General features: G+C 45.0%; 1 protein-coding gene across 1 annotated transcript in view; it reads right to left on the bottom strand.

Annotated features, from left to right (window-relative positions):
* The window catches only part of KCTD16 (potassium channel tetramerization domain containing 16), a 76,793-nt gene extending 61,972 nt beyond the window's left edge, over positions 1 to 14,821 (bottom strand). Inside the window, exon 1 of the mRNA XM_009331381.1 lies at positions 13,990 to 14,821. Within this exon, the coding sequence (XP_009329656.1) occupies positions 13,990 to 14,821 (832 nt within the window). The remainder of the gene's footprint in view (positions 1 to 13,989) is intronic.
* Positions 14,822 to 15,464: the final 643 nt, after the last annotated feature.

Here is a 15,464-nt window from a genome sequence, read left to right on the forward strand (position 1 = left end):
CTCTGCCGCACACTCCAGCCCGGCCCTGAGCGGGCTCTTGGGGAGATGGGGTCCTTGGGTGCCAGGTCCCTGCCGCAGGAAAATGCTTCCATCCCGTTAGCGCTGTGCTCCCAGACCTGCTGCATTTTAAGGACAGGAACAGTGTCTTCTAAATCACTGTGGGCTTTAACGAGCGGCAGGGAGATTTGCACATTTGCATGTGAGAGGAATGAGTAATGGCAGCAGGCACGAGGGAGGAATACATGAACCTGATTATACCTACACCTGCAACTGGCATCTTTGCCCTTACGCCATATGTTTGCATCGTCTTTCGTGGAAACCTTCCCTGCAGCCGATATTGCCGGGATGTGCATGTGAAATGCATCAAGGACAGGTAACAGACTAAGACTTACTTTTGCTTGTCCAGTCACTTGATCAGAGTCAAACCTCAGAAATACGTTCCCTTGTTAGGAGTAAGCCGGGTAGACACTTACTCATGATATAACCCTTGGGAAATGTTGTTTTCCCCAATCTAAAGATCTCAAATACCTACAGCTTGTTTCAAATGCAGGAGGCACTGGGATTCTTCTGCTTTCTGGACTGGGCTCTAAATTAAACACCAACACCACAGACCGGCACAAGCTTCCCCGTGACCAGCTGCCCACAGCAAACACCCCTGCTGAGAAGGAAGATCAACGAGCCACGTCAAACCTCACCCCTCCGAGAAGATGCTACCAACTGCTGCCCCCAGCAGACACGAAGCCAAAGCAGAATCAAGGTTGGCACACAAGAGACTTGCCTGAAACACATGCTCCGAAGTCCTTCCCCCGAGTACGTGACATGGGGCAGGAGAAAGAGTACGGAAAATGTACGCAGGTGCTTTATGCAAAACACTGGTATCTTTGCATGAAAATTAGTACTATGTAGTAGGTGTAAAATATTCAGGTGGACATTAATAATTTGTAGCAGTAGATTTTTTTTTCTTAACAGATTAAATAAGCTTATAAACTATGACAAAACTATAACCCTGTGTTTCATGACAGGATTAGATAATAAGTATCAGATCCTTACTGGCGTAAAAGTGGGGTCAATCTGGATTTATTCCAGTGCAATCAAGACCAGAAACCTGCCCTAGCATCCTCAGTCACACCGGGTGTACATGGCCCATCATTCAGGCCTCCACAAGCCCTGCCTCGGCATTGAGAGCCACGGGAGGTTTTGGAGTGGCTGGCCTCCCAGGAGCCCGGCACGGGACCTGCTCGCCCTGGGGACAGGGGCGGTTTTCCCCCGGGGGGAGGCTGGGTGGGGGAGGCTGGGCTGAGCATGCAGCACCGGCACCCCTGCAGAGCTCCAGCCCACGACCCTGCCAGGCAGGTCCTCAACCCCGCACCTCTCAAGGAGAACAGCAACGGGTCTAAGGGGAAAAAAAAGGGCCACTGGGAAGGAAACAGTAGCTATATAGAAAGAGGATTTTTAGGCAGAAATAGGGCTGTTACAAGGAAAAAAAAATATGAAAAGATTTGCACGTGTGCACAGACACACATACGTGCATGCACGCACGCACAGGGAAAGAAAAAATGACAAGTAGAGCAATAATAACAATAGTCAAAAAGTAATTTGTTCTTAACCTGTTCAAAACAAAAATAACTAGTGTACAAGTTCACTCCTTGGACCATCTGCATCTCATAAGCATAAGTTAAAATCCTGACACCATCTGTTCAACTGGAATTTTAATACTGTACCAATATGCCAAATCACAATTATGCTAGCAAGGACAGCAGCCTCCTCATTTACCAAACAACTTGCTGCCGTACTTTAATGAGACGGGGAATGAAAAGCAGCCAACTTGGAGCAAAATGAATCCGGGTGCTTGCTGCTAACCCTGGGGTGGGGGAAACAGGCCCAGGCCATCAGTGGCACTCTGGGAGCTGCCCTCACAGCCCTAACATAAAAAGGCAATTGTGGTAGGACTTCTGAAGACTAAAAAATAAACAGAAAAAATTCTCTGGGTTCTCATGGAATATATTTTGTTCTCAACAACAGCAGCGCGTTTGCCATCCTGCAAAGTTGGCAGCCCCAGCGAAGCCCTTCCAGAAGAGAGAGATCCGTCGCCGCTGTGATGAGGTTCAAGTCCCCTGGCACAACCCAACGCCCTTTGTTTGGCCACGGCGGTGGCTGTGACTGTCTGGTCCTTCTGGTCCTCTGCCAGGCGCCAGCCGCGGTCACCTCTATTGCTTCTGTTTGTCTCTGTAATGGACCAAAGAGGAGGTGCTGAGATCCCAGCAAGACCCAGAGTGGTTGGAATTGTGAATTCAGGGATCAGTTTGAATTCAATGGCAAAAAAAATGTCTTGTGAAGTGTCTAAAAAATTCTGCCTTGCAAAATTAGCCCAGCAAGATTTACAACATCTTTTAACTAATTATTACTAGAGAGGCTGTTGAAAGCCTTTGCATATTTTTTATTGGTTTGTGGGAAAAAATCCATTTTAAAATGGAAATTAATATACTATCTGCCAAGCCTTCTTCAGTGATTTTTTTTTTGCTTAGCACTATTGTCGAGTTACAAACCATACATCATGTCCAGTGCTTCTTAGGATCAATTTCTTCAAGAAAGAAAAATAGAAATGTGTTCCCTTACCACTGCAGGATATAAAGTGAATGAAACTGAGGGAGGGGAGGAAGGCAAAACACTGTCAAGCAAGTAAATTTTAAAGACGTAGCACATGCCCATTTTTTCCTGATCAATGGAACTACGTAGGCATGTTCATGAAATTTAATTAAGCTCTGTTCCCCAGGAAATCTATGTGCAATGTTTCCCTGCAATTATTTATTTAGTATCTGCCATGTAGCTTTTAGCTTTCATCCAGAAAATGATTGGTTTCCGCTGCATTTTCATTAGCAGGCATGCAGCAGAGAGGCTGCTTCTCAAACGGTTTGTGGGAAGGTTTGCTCTTCTTTCCCCGTCTGTATGTAACTGCCTTCTTGCCAAGATGCACTTCAAGTACAATGCCGTTTGTACCAAAGCCACTAGCAAAAGTTGGAAAAGAAATGCACAAATGAACAAAATTCAGTTTCACTGCCAGCAGCTATGAATGCTGTGGGAGCCGTGGCTTTTGCCTGTTTGCATCCAGACTTGGTCTGATGCCGAGTCTGTCGTTGCTGGATTGCACAAACTCAAACCTCTGTGCTACTGCAGCGAATTTATTTGGGCATGGCAGCATTGCAGCGGCGTGCAACACCCAGTCAAAGGGGATGGGAAACATCTCACGGCCAGGGAACCGCGCAGCCTCAGACAGGAGGTCTGAATCCCTGGGCTTATCTGTTGAAATCAGAGACTGCAGAGATGCCCGGGGAGAGGCAGACGAATCAGTCATCCTGCCCACGTGAACAGGGCTCGGCTGCTAATGTGCCACCTGCTTTGTACCAGCCTGATGGGAAACACGTGGGCTGCAGCTGGAGAATAAAGGATGCAACTATTAGGAGTTTCAAATGGATCACCTTCTCCAGTCCTTCGAGTCTCAGCACAGGAAAGGTCATTCTGACTTCTTAAACCCAGAAAATCTTTATGAAGTAAGTACTGATGCTTCATAGGTACAAGTCAAGTACTTTGAAGATTTAAAAGTGGAAGTAAGTTAGAGCAGGGTTTGATTCTCCCCATTAATAACCTCCAACAGATCTGCCAGTCTCAACGGGACGCAGGCTACCATGGGCTGCCTAATCCCATACCTGGGAAATTTTGTTTTATCTTTATAATGGGAGGTTTGTATTTGTATTCACTGCCCATCCTGCAAGCAAAAAAAAAAAAAAAAATCCAAACCAACTAACAGACATAAAACAGGAAAAAAACTAGTTGTGACGTCCATTTCTATTTTGTCCAAATAATGTGACAATACTGTCCTTCTGGGAGGGAGGTTATTTTATTTATTTATTTCTATCATGAAGGACATCAAAACCAGTGCACAGAACAAATACTATTGCTACTAAATGTTCATCTTTACGGCGGCATGTGAAAATGTTCATAGGACTTCAGAAACCAGAAGCATCCTTGCCCGGGTGGAAGAGGTGAACTGGCCTTAGCAAAAAGCCCCCGGGGGGGCTGCAGTGGAGGAGCACGGTGAACCAGCGGGGAGGGACTTGGCCTCTCCCCAGCAGTGGGGATGACACTGGGTTGTGGAAATTCTTCCCACAGACCAAACTGAAAACAACTTTTCAATCTCTCTGCAAGAACTGGTATCTTTTGACTTCTGCCTTCACCTACAGGACTCTTTAAAGCAACATATTCTTTAATCAAATCTTCACCAGTGAAAGCATTTTTATCAGCATCCTTATTTAAATATTCTTTGTCTACTTGAAGTAAGGCAGACCAGCTTTCTATCTGCAGACTCAGAATTGAAGGAAGGGAATGATTTATTCTTCACATAATATAAGTTCATTGACTTGAGAGAATAGAGGATTTGTTCGTGAATGCTCACAAATGAATGAAATCAAGAATACCTAAAAACTACTCTCCTCCCAGCTAGGAAACTCATGCTTTTGCGTCCTGATAATTGTGGCTTCACCAGGGAAAGTAAAGACACCCTTGGGCTCCATGTGGTTTAGGTTAAACAACGTCCAAGGGAAAGAATTCAATCGAGCCATGGGTACAAAATCTCTCTAACCGACAAGTCTTGTGGTTTAAGATGGGATGGCAGGATTGAGAGAAAGTTGTTCTATCCAAAAAATGGCAGGAATGAGAGAGGTAAATCAGACAGAAAAAAGCACGCCGGTTATAGCACCTCATGATCAAACTCATGAGACAAAAGGAACCCAACTTTCAAGAAATTGTCAGCAATGTGTTTCTGATAGTGACCTCTTAAGAAAGCACAGCTGTACTTAAATAAAGTACATTAAATACTTTTGCAATGTCAAACAATGAGAGATCTTCCATAGCAAACCTTTCTAATTAGCCAAATCACATGGGAGCGTACACTTTTGTCAGGGTAAGAGGCAAGACGGATAGTGTGCTGCAGAAGTGCTTGGCCAGGTCTTCAGCTGTGGTAGCTGGTGCAGCTCTACAGGGCTCAGGGGAGCTTTTGTCATTAACCGGAGCTCTTCATATTTACTATTCTGCCTATAAATATAACATATAACACTATCGATATTAACAATAAATATAATAAATAATATAATAAATAGTATTATATATGCATAAAAATTATATTCCCACTGGCCCCTATTGGGCCATTAATTCAGAAACAGAATTCCCCCTTTAATTCTGCAAGAAGATGGTGATAAAGTTTTTTGCCACAATTATGCTGCAACATCGTACCAAACGAAAAGCATCAGGCACCCTCTTGAGGACCAGCCCCCTGCACTGACTTTGATGATCACCTAAAAACTAAGGGAGTAAACCAAAGAAAACCAAAGCCAACATACTTTTTAAATAATCAGCAACTCATCAAGTTGGCACTTTTTATATGAAAGTATCTGTTATTGATACCGGTGTTGTATTTCGTCTAACTGATGATCAGTAATCACATTTTCATATGAGTATGCAAACAGTAAATTTGCAAAAAGCCATCTCCACTTCCCAGTCTCGGGATTAGCCTCTGCAATCCTTCAGTTCCTTTGTGGAACAAAATGTTGGACTTTCCCACAATACCAGTGAAAACCCTGAGCTGAGAAAAATTCAGTAAAATCCCCTTTGTAGGAGCCCAAATAAACATTATTTCAAGCTCTCTGATGGCATGCTTTTTGCTCACTCAAGCTTTGCTCTGAGTTTTTAGCTTTGAGAGTATTTAAAGTGCAAAATTCAGTCAAAATCAGCATGTTCCACTGGGTTCTATTTCAGCCTGATTTAATTCTGGTGTAAAAATATACTCTGATTCAGTTTGATGGAAATTCAACCTGAAGTCTTGAAATAAGTCTCCTTCAAAATATGCAGAGAGAGAATTTTTTTCTTTAAATTTGGCTTTCAGGCCCTGGCCAAAGAAAAATGCCCAAACAGCAGCGCTGGGTCTCCATTCCCACCCGCTGCCCGAGCTCAGAGCAAGGATGAGAGCGTCTGTCGGGCAGCTGCTCCCTCCGAAGTAATTCTGTTCTTCTAGAAGCGCACACCAAGACCTGGGTTCACTTTCCTGTTGGAAATTAAAGGTTTGGGGTTGTTGTACTCTTTTCCCAACAAACCCCAGAGCCCCGTGTCTGCAGCACAGCTATAGAGATTTTCACTGCAGACTTAAAGGAGTTTGTTTTCGAGGTTTTTAGGATGCATTGCAAACCAGGATGGCCAGGGTTTTCTTCACTATATTTTGGGGTAGGGGAATTTTTTAGCTGCCTTAGCAGCTAATCAATGAGCTCCTACAAATCGCTAATCACTTTATTAGTAGATTTAGAAGAAGCACTGGAAAATTTGTTAACACTAGTGACTTATGAACCGGCTTCCTAAGCCCAACCGGTTATTAGAGCTGTAGAGTGCTCACACCAACACTCCTCTTATGGACGGAAAGGCATTTTACATGACTGGTAGTCAATAGAAAGTGGTCAACAGGATCACACTCTAATTGAACAGTTTATATTTATGGGTATTTCAACAAAGCTTATACTCAGCTATTGAAATGTAAAAAATGTTCTCACAGTTCTAGACTTCTCGCTTTCCTTTAAATATTATCAAAAAACTAATATAACAAACTAATTTGGGAAAACTAAGGAAAACAGCCTACGCAGCACTCTGATGCCCAGTATACTGCTGTTCATTCTCAATTTTATTTACCCAGATCCTACTAGCAGAGGTAAAACCAGGGGACATTCATTCCAAAAGAAAAGTCCAAAGTTCCTCGGAAGGCCTTGGTAAGGGCCATTAGCACAGAAATAAACACCCGCCTCCTACACTGGACCAGTGAAGGGAGACGTCACCTTAAGCACTACGCTTTTATATTGCATATTCATATTCAGACCTGAATCTTTATAGACCAAAGAGGCATTGCAGGTGTTCAGCACTTCCCAAATCATCGAAATAACACACTCCCTTAGATCATCAGATTTGAAGCTCGAGCTCCGCTGGTCCTTAAGCACTTGGGTTAACATTAGGAGGCATAATAATGGCAGCAATGTTTTATCGTATTCCAGTATTAACTTGAGCACGTCTTCTGAAATTAGCAGGGGGAAACCACTCGAGCCAGGATTCCTTGGGCTGGCCAACTCATTTGCCATTACACCTTAGTGACAATTTAAGCAATTCCACCAAGTCTAACCCACTTCAGTCTATTTTCTTCCTTCAGAAAAAATATGGTTTTGAGCGAGTTTCATAAAAGGCTACTCCTGCTTTTTGCAAAGATGTAATTTGGATTTTGCTGCTTCTCTCCATATTTACTGTATGCTAGCCTTGAACTTGAAAAGCCGAAGAAAAGGCAAAGAAACTGAGAAAATGTTGCAGTTACAAATTTAAACAAATCCAGGATGGCTGGAAAAAAAACAAGCAACCTGCTGCAAGGAAGTGTTTGTCTGTGTATACAATATGTTGCAGATATTCATTGAATGGCAAATATCTGTGTTATGTTTTCTTATTTACACTCCTTTGCTCTTTCAGGTTTTGTTTTCATAAGAACCACAACTACATTTCAGCAAATTTTAAAAAAGGCCAGACCTCACCAGGCTGAATAAAGCTGCAGAAAACCGGCTGGTGGGAGCCATTCCACAGAGAGCAACCCGAGGATGCTGGGCCACTTCCACCCGCGATTCTGCCGTCCCAGGGCAGCAGATTGGGCATTCCCTGCTTCCACACCTCCGCGGGAATACCTCACAGGCACACATCTACTTTTATTACAGCAAAACCCTCCTCTGATCAGTCAGTCTACCGAAACGGTGTTGTGGGACCTCATGCACGCTGTTCCTGGAAAACATCCAGCTCAAGACTGCAGTTTAAAATAGATTGATTTTTTTTTTTCCCCCTAAATGCCAGCCCTCCTTAGTTAATCCTTCAGTCATTACAGTCTCTTTCTGGATCACAGAGCAGCAGCAACAATGCAAGCTTCACAGGTGAGGTTCTGCCCCCAGTTCGTACCTGTTGATCCTGCAGCAGCAGAGGTGGTGGCCGGGCGCAGCGAGGACGCGAAGCAGCCTGTGCCCGCGGCCAGGCTCTCACTTCACCAAACCCTGCACGAATATTTCCATTGCCTCCCCGATACCTGCATCGCACGAAGCGCAGCCAGCCCTCCTGGCAGCTTGGAAAGAGAGGGAAGACGCAAACACCAGGTCAAAACCCACTCAACAACCTCTTCGGGCAGTGCTGATTTTATCTCCTGAACTCACGAACCCCCTTCCACCGCAGAGACCTCCACAGACACGGGACAGAGGGGTAAGGATTTTCCTTGGCAGGAAATCTGTCTAGCTGCTGCGCAGGTGTTGTGACAGAGGGAGGATTTGCATCGCCAAGTGGTATTTTGGAGCAGCGAGGTAACAGATCTGTACAATCATGCTAAACATCTATCTCAAACAGTCAAGCCGACGAAGATCATATCCAAAGGGCTATGAAATAACCAGCCATGCAGTGAATACTGGGTAGAAACAAAGGCCAGTACCCAAAAGCCATCCTTGCCGGTTCCTGAACATCACTATCCATACCTTGTTAGCATGAACTCTGAGTCCTATATCCAACCAACTTTTTTACCAATTTTTCCTTTGGCTATCCATTAAGCTGGAGACTTGTAGACTGATCTAGCAATCAGATTTGACACTACTGGTTTCTAATAAATAATAGCGTTTTTCATCTATGGACTAACTCTTATCAAACCAACAAACTCTACAGGCTTTTCAGTCTGCCATGACAAACTAGGAAAAAAATCAACCATCACTCAAGTCTGACCAAAAAAGCTAGGAGCAAGGTCCTTCTGACATGAATATGCGAGCAGACTTGGCTGATTACAGCCCCACCACCTGCAGACGAGCATCCCTGTGCGAGAGAATTTTGTTTGGCAAGATGGACCAGATTCACTGATGATGACAATAATTACCTGGAAACAGAAACATGTCCTGTCAACAGGAAAGGAAGCTTGCATTATTCATTGGATTAGACTTTATTTTATTATCTTTTGCGTTATTTTGATCTTCACTGATTTAAAACCAGACAGAACCAACTACTAGAACATAGAACAGTATCAGTTTAAAGAGAGAGGAAAATAGGTGATATTCCTCTTCCACATCTAAGCCGTTTGACAGCACAGCTGTAGGTGTCACTATGCAAGAGCATTCAGTTTTGTTAGTCAAATTTCTACCACACAATTCACTTATGAGTCAGCGGTAGGTACATCAGTATGGGATCTTTTAGGTCTGTTCACTCATACAAAGTGACGGGCCACAGCTGGCTGCATTAATCCCAAGTGGATCATCTTGTATAGACGACACCAGGATTATCCCAGAGATACGTGTCCAATGAACGGCCATGAGAGCACATCCGCAGAGGGTATCACTTGGCATTTCTCTTCCCTCCTGCACATCCCCACCGCAGAGGATTCATCTGTTTATCCCAGGATAATCTGAAACCTACTTAACAAACATCTCTGCACATCAGCCTCCTACCAGCAAGTGAAAAGCACACCCAGCCAGCATCTTCTTGAAAGACTAAGGTGAGAAGGCCAAAATTTGCAACTGTCCCTAGAGCAAGCGGAGGCAGCACATGTCCTTCAGGAGCTAGAGCCTTGTTAATTAATTTTTGGCTTTCAGAGCTACAGTGCCAGGAACGTCCCACAGGTTCTCTTGAACATCTGCAGGCGCCTGAGCTGCTCCACGGGTGCAGATGTGAATTGGCCGGCGCAAGGCAAGGCTTAAGCAAATCAGACTGATTGTCCTGATTTTCTCATGCTTGCTCAGATTTTGAAGCATGGCCTTAGGAAGGGCAGGGACAGTCGACTGTCTAAATCTCTGTATTCTTTCCTGTTAGTGAACCTGAAGGAGCATTTGTCAACCCCTCTCCACCTGCTTGTTGCGGGAAAACATTTGGGTTAAACTGAAGGCTTGACGTATCTAACAAATTCTCCCTCACTGTGTCTTGGTGTAGTTGTCAGTACCCGCATCTTTTCCCAGGTTCTTTCTCTCCAGATTGTGTGTGAATTTTCTCCCCTTTTCCTCCATCTGTACTTCTTCTATATTTGTTCCTTTTTGCCTAGTAGCTCTCCTCTCCCCCGGCTTTATTGCTCCAGCTGAGCAGAGGGCAACCTGCTCGTTGCGGTGCCGACCACGCTCCCTGGTGGTGCTACCCACAGCTGTGCAGGGAGCCACGAGAGTAAAAGCAAGGGGCTTGACATGATATATTAGAAACAAGATCTCCCCTCTGTACTGTGAACTGTTCTGAGAGCCTACTGCAGTCTCAGCCACTGACAAGCAGAGAGAGAAGGGACGTGACATCAGGGTTTTGGGGGCAACAGCAATGTGCAGACAGGGGCTGCCATGCAGTTTCTCCCCATCCCATCCCACCCCATCCCTCTGCCACGTCACTCGGTTCCTAGCTGCTCTGCAGACACATGCACACAGCCTGCCGTGTTGCTGACCTGCTGTCTGAAGCTAAAGCCTTCTCCGCTTCCAGCCTGTTATTTTGCTCTTCTGGCAATCACAACATCCGCGTGCAGGACTGTCACCCACAGTCCTGGCAATGCTGCAAGACTCGAACCAGGAAGAAAGGGCTGGTTTGTAGGTTATGGGAGGTGGTGAAAAAGAGGGTGCTGCTGCCGCTGCGAAGTCAGGAATGGGGCCAGGCTACAAAAGGCTGAGCCAGCCCATATGCTTTAACACCCCTCACCCCCGCCACAACATTTACCAGATGCTCAAGTGCACATTTTTGATTCATCCTGTCATAAAGGTTGAAAACATTTAAAAATGAAGACCAAGCACAGGCTATCACCCTCTTCAAAAATGAGAGTGTTTGGAGATGAGGTTTTACTTCAAGATCATCAAAACAAGGAGGGGGTGGGGGAACCACAAAATGGTTCAAGTTAGAAATCCAACCTCAGCCAGTATAAAATTTAAGTAAACGTCTTTGACATAAGAGAAACTGGAGGGAAAGAAAATGCATGAGCAGAACCTCACCTCCTTTCCTCAACTCATACTCCACCTGTGAGCAGGAGCCAGGCTGTGACTCCTGCCTACCCACCATGCAGGAACTGCGTTTCAAAGAACCGTTTAATTATGGCTCTATGTATCAACACAGCCTGTCTCCAAACCCTCCTTTGCATTGGCCTATTTGAAACTGGAGTGGAGCCCAGCCGCGCTCCAAGGATTGCATTGTCATCCCGAGTGCTGGCTTTGCAGCCCATCTTGCCATCCACTCAGCAAAACAGCTGCAGGTTTGCTGTACTGGACGCTTTCTGCGTGCCCTGCATTTCGGGAAAACCTCCTCCACAGAGAACATGAATCTCCCATTAGCCTTAATAGCACCTAAATTTGAACAAGGGGAGAAAACGTCATACAATATTAATCGTGCAATTCTGTTAACAGCACACACTGTACCCATGTGAGTAGCTGCACAGTTTACATCCCCTTCGGTCCATCTGATCTACTTTCAAAAGGATTTGCACATGAAGAATGTTCTTTACCTTCGTGCCACCCACAGGCATTCACCTTCTGAGTAGTATTTGGAGCATACAATGTACTTGGTATATGAAAAAATATTCCTCCCTCTATTCTTCCTCCTTTGGAAATAATCATCCTTTCCCAGCTCTGAAGACTCCCTCCAACTATGCATTTCACAGGAGCTACTAAGCGGCTCTGCAAAGACCACCTCTGCATCTCCCTAACCAGTGGTATTAGGCACCTCCCATGTTTAGGCCCACTAACCTGATCACAACAGCTTGATGAATTAATGCTTATATAGACACAGTTGGCAGCTTCTAATTAAATAATTATGGCTAAGCAGCTGCAGAGAAGTTGTAACGTTCCACTAGAAAGCCAGATGTCAATTTTATTGGTCCTCAAAGTTTCAAATGAAATGACTTCGGGAAATTTGGGAAGGGGTTTCTTTGGCTCCAGGTGAATTCTGTAGATATCGTGCCTGCTCTCAGATCGGCTGAGTGCAGCCAGACCCGAAGCACGTGGCCGGAGAACCTCTGCAGCCCACCAGCGGCTCTATCGCAGCAAGCAGCAAACGGCACAAAGTGTAACAGAACGATTTGGATCGAGATAAGAGAGAGTGATTCGGCATCACGGCCGTTGCTTTAGCTTTTACCTAGGGAAGGACCCTTTGAAAAATCCACCTCTCAAACTGTACCAGTGTCACAAATCCACAAAGCTGATATGAGCCAAACGCAAAGCCTGTTGAACTGGATAAGAGTCTTTCCAGGAACTTTAATTGGATTGGGCTTTCCCTGCATTGGTGAGAGAAGATTTTGTGACACCTACTATAGACTTTCACCCTCCCAAATTTCTAAGGTACCTCTCATCTCGGTACCTAAGCCTAGCTGTAGTGATGTGGAACCAATGAGTAATCCCTGAAGGTAAAAATTTGAGTAATATGAAAATCGGGAGTCTGTGTTTGCTAATTCACACAAAACCGACCTTCATCCTCTCTTCAATTAGCAAACCATTGTGCCTATAAGGAACTTACTTTTTTTTTCTGATTTTAAATATAAATGCAAACACAATTTATTCTAATCCATTCCTTTAACTACATTAATTCTCCTATAACTTGTACAAGACACTATGATTTCAAACAGAAGCAGCCTAATATCAGAAATCATCCATCCCCGTCGGAATATAAGCGGATCCATGACCTTAGAACCATTTTGCTAAGAAATCCAGCTAGAAAACTAATCTTAAGTAAATCTATGCATGTCAAAAATACAGATGGCTTTTCAGGATGCTAACTTAAGCATCATTACATAAGCAGATTAGGGCTGCCTGTTGAGCCGAGACACGAGAGTAGATGGCGCTGAATCCAGTATTACACACCAACTATTCACTTCCTGGTACACCTTTCATCTAAAACTTTTGTCAGCTCTCCACGTTACCGAGCCTGCTAACTGTAAGCACCGCACACAGCACAGCAGGTCTGCCGGCAAAGCATTATCCTTCTCTAAACCCCACCGTCCAAAGCAGCAGCTGGCTAAAGCCCATTTCTACAAATGGACCGGGGAAATGTTCCATCCTTCACCCTCTTGAAATGAAAATGGAGGAAAACAGCCTCATGAACCTCTCGAATATTTAAGCACAGCAGTTGTCAATGATTTTCTGATACAGAATTATAGAATCAAAATTACCCTCGTGTTACCATTGGTAACGGTGCCTCTACCTGAATATCAACTTAGAAAGTTAATGGGCCTGCTAGAGCTATCAGCTAAAATTACCACAACAGTATGTGATCTGATGTGATTGCGGTAAGCAAGGCAGATACTTCTCGTTATGAGGATAGTTTGCTTTTCACAGGCGTGTTGCATAACAAGGCACAGCAACTTGCCTCTCTCTGCTCTGAGCCCTCATTTCAGAGCACATCAGCTGGCTCCGAGAAGGCCCCCTGTTGAAAAGCAGCCAGGGGGACGGGATTTTGTTTTCCCTTCCCTGTCTGTAAGTGTGTCAGGTTTGTTAACAGATGGCTTGGCTGACTGTGCTTGACTATTATCAAGAAGCTATTACCTTTGTAAATTGAATCCCATTTGAAGATTTTCTGTAATTAAATCTGCAGTGTGTTTGCAAGGCTTATATTGCATCCCGCATGTACTCGGGAAGCGTGCAAGGCAGTCAGACGGCTGATTTACACAGCCGGAGACAGCATCATCATTCAGCCACAGGGATGGGGTGCTTTTGGCAGTCTGTGCTGCCACCTAGCCAAGACCAAGCCATCGAGTTCTGCCTTGCTGTACATTTCGAAAGCTTAAACTGAAGCGTATCCCCCCCCCCCCCCCCCCCCCACAAACACGATCTAAATAAAGCCTCAGTCCGCAGCAGACACAAGGAAATTTGCACTCTTTGTGCTTTGAGAATCGTACGGTCAGCAGAAGAGAGCGGCTTCAAACAGGTAGTTACATTTCCCTCAGAAATGTCTTGTACTTACGGTAGAAGACATATTCAGTGTAGCTGGACCAGACCTTGTCGTCTGTGTACTGGTTGACAAAGGAAGCCGTCACTGAGGAGTTACAGGCCACCATGTGGAATCCACACTCGGACAACATGTCGAAAGCCCTCTCCAGGTGCTTGAACTTGAGATAAAACCTGGAGGTGTACCTTTCTGGAGCCCTGTCTGGGTCTCTGCTTTCATTCAAACTTTCTCCAAAGACCTCTTTGACCAGAGCAATCCTTCCACAAACCAAAATCCTTGGGACCCTCCTGAATTTGGCATCTGCTTGGCTCTCCCTGCCAAGAGTGCACGACCCCCGGTACCCGATGGTAATGAATCCCCACTTCCGATCAGGCGGTAAGAGCGATGAGGGTGGGCATATTCTCGTGTCACTGCCTTGGGAGACCTCTTCATAGTCACTGTGGCAATAATCATCGGGGCTTTGCTTGTTGTCATCGGGAGTCAGGAGTTTGACCAAGTCCGGGAGCTGGAAGTACTCAGCCTCCCTCTTGAGCCTTCCCTTCTCTGGGAAGTGGTCAGGCAGAACCACTTGCTTGTCCCTGAGATAGTCCAGAATGTAGCGGAAAAGGAAACCATCTCTGTCAATGAAGAATCTTCCCTTGGAGTCCTTGGCCAGATCGTTGGCTGCGTCTCTCTTTGGGGTGAACATTTTCCACAGCAGGGAGTGAGGGGTGCCAACCAAGGTGGAGTGGCGAGTGAAGTAAACCTGGCCGCCCACGTTTAGCTCCACTACCTCCGGGAAGGAGTGCAGCCCGGTCCCCTGCTCTCGAGGAGGAAGGTAAGTCCTGCAGTTGCCACTTAGAGCCATTGTACTTTAAAACAGAAATCAGCAGCACGAAGCAGCAGGACTATCAATCACATCAAAGCGTAGAACAAGGCTCCCAACATTAAGGAGAAACAGGAGGGAAAGGGGAAGTGAGAAAAGAAAAATAGCCAAAGGGTTTCTTTAAAAAAAATCTGAATTGTCCATGAGTGACAGTGTGGCAGAAGTGGCTTATTACCCTAAGCCATAGAGGATGGAGAGCAATCACTTCGTGAAATGCAATCACATCGTTACATCTTCCAACAAAGCCATCAAAATCAAGGTCAAGCCAAGCCTATGATCATTCACAGGTCTGTCAAAAGGGAAAACAAAATGAGACACGAATTATTCTTTTAAGCATCACAGAAGCTGCAACAGAGAAAAGCAGATCAGTTTAGAAAGCCAGGCTAGATCTCCTCCTAAATAGGTCTATTTTTTTGCAAGTTCTACGCTTCTTTTTCACAAGTACTGATCAATGGAAGGGCTACATATGACTCCACCGTTTAAAAGAAAATACATACTTCATCTTTAAAGAAACATCTAACGCAGACATGCACATGAGGGAACAAGAACAGCGAGCCTTACCTTGGTTACAATTAATGCATAGCTCTTGCAAAGGAAAGCAAAATTTCAAGACACTCAGAACACA

This window comes from Pygoscelis adeliae, unplaced genomic scaffold, assembly GCF_000699105.1.
Source record: "Pygoscelis adeliae isolate BGI_AS28 unplaced genomic scaffold, ASM69910v1 Scaffold108, whole genome shotgun sequence".
NCBI lineage: Eukaryota > Metazoa > Chordata > Aves > Sphenisciformes > Spheniscidae > Pygoscelis > Pygoscelis adeliae.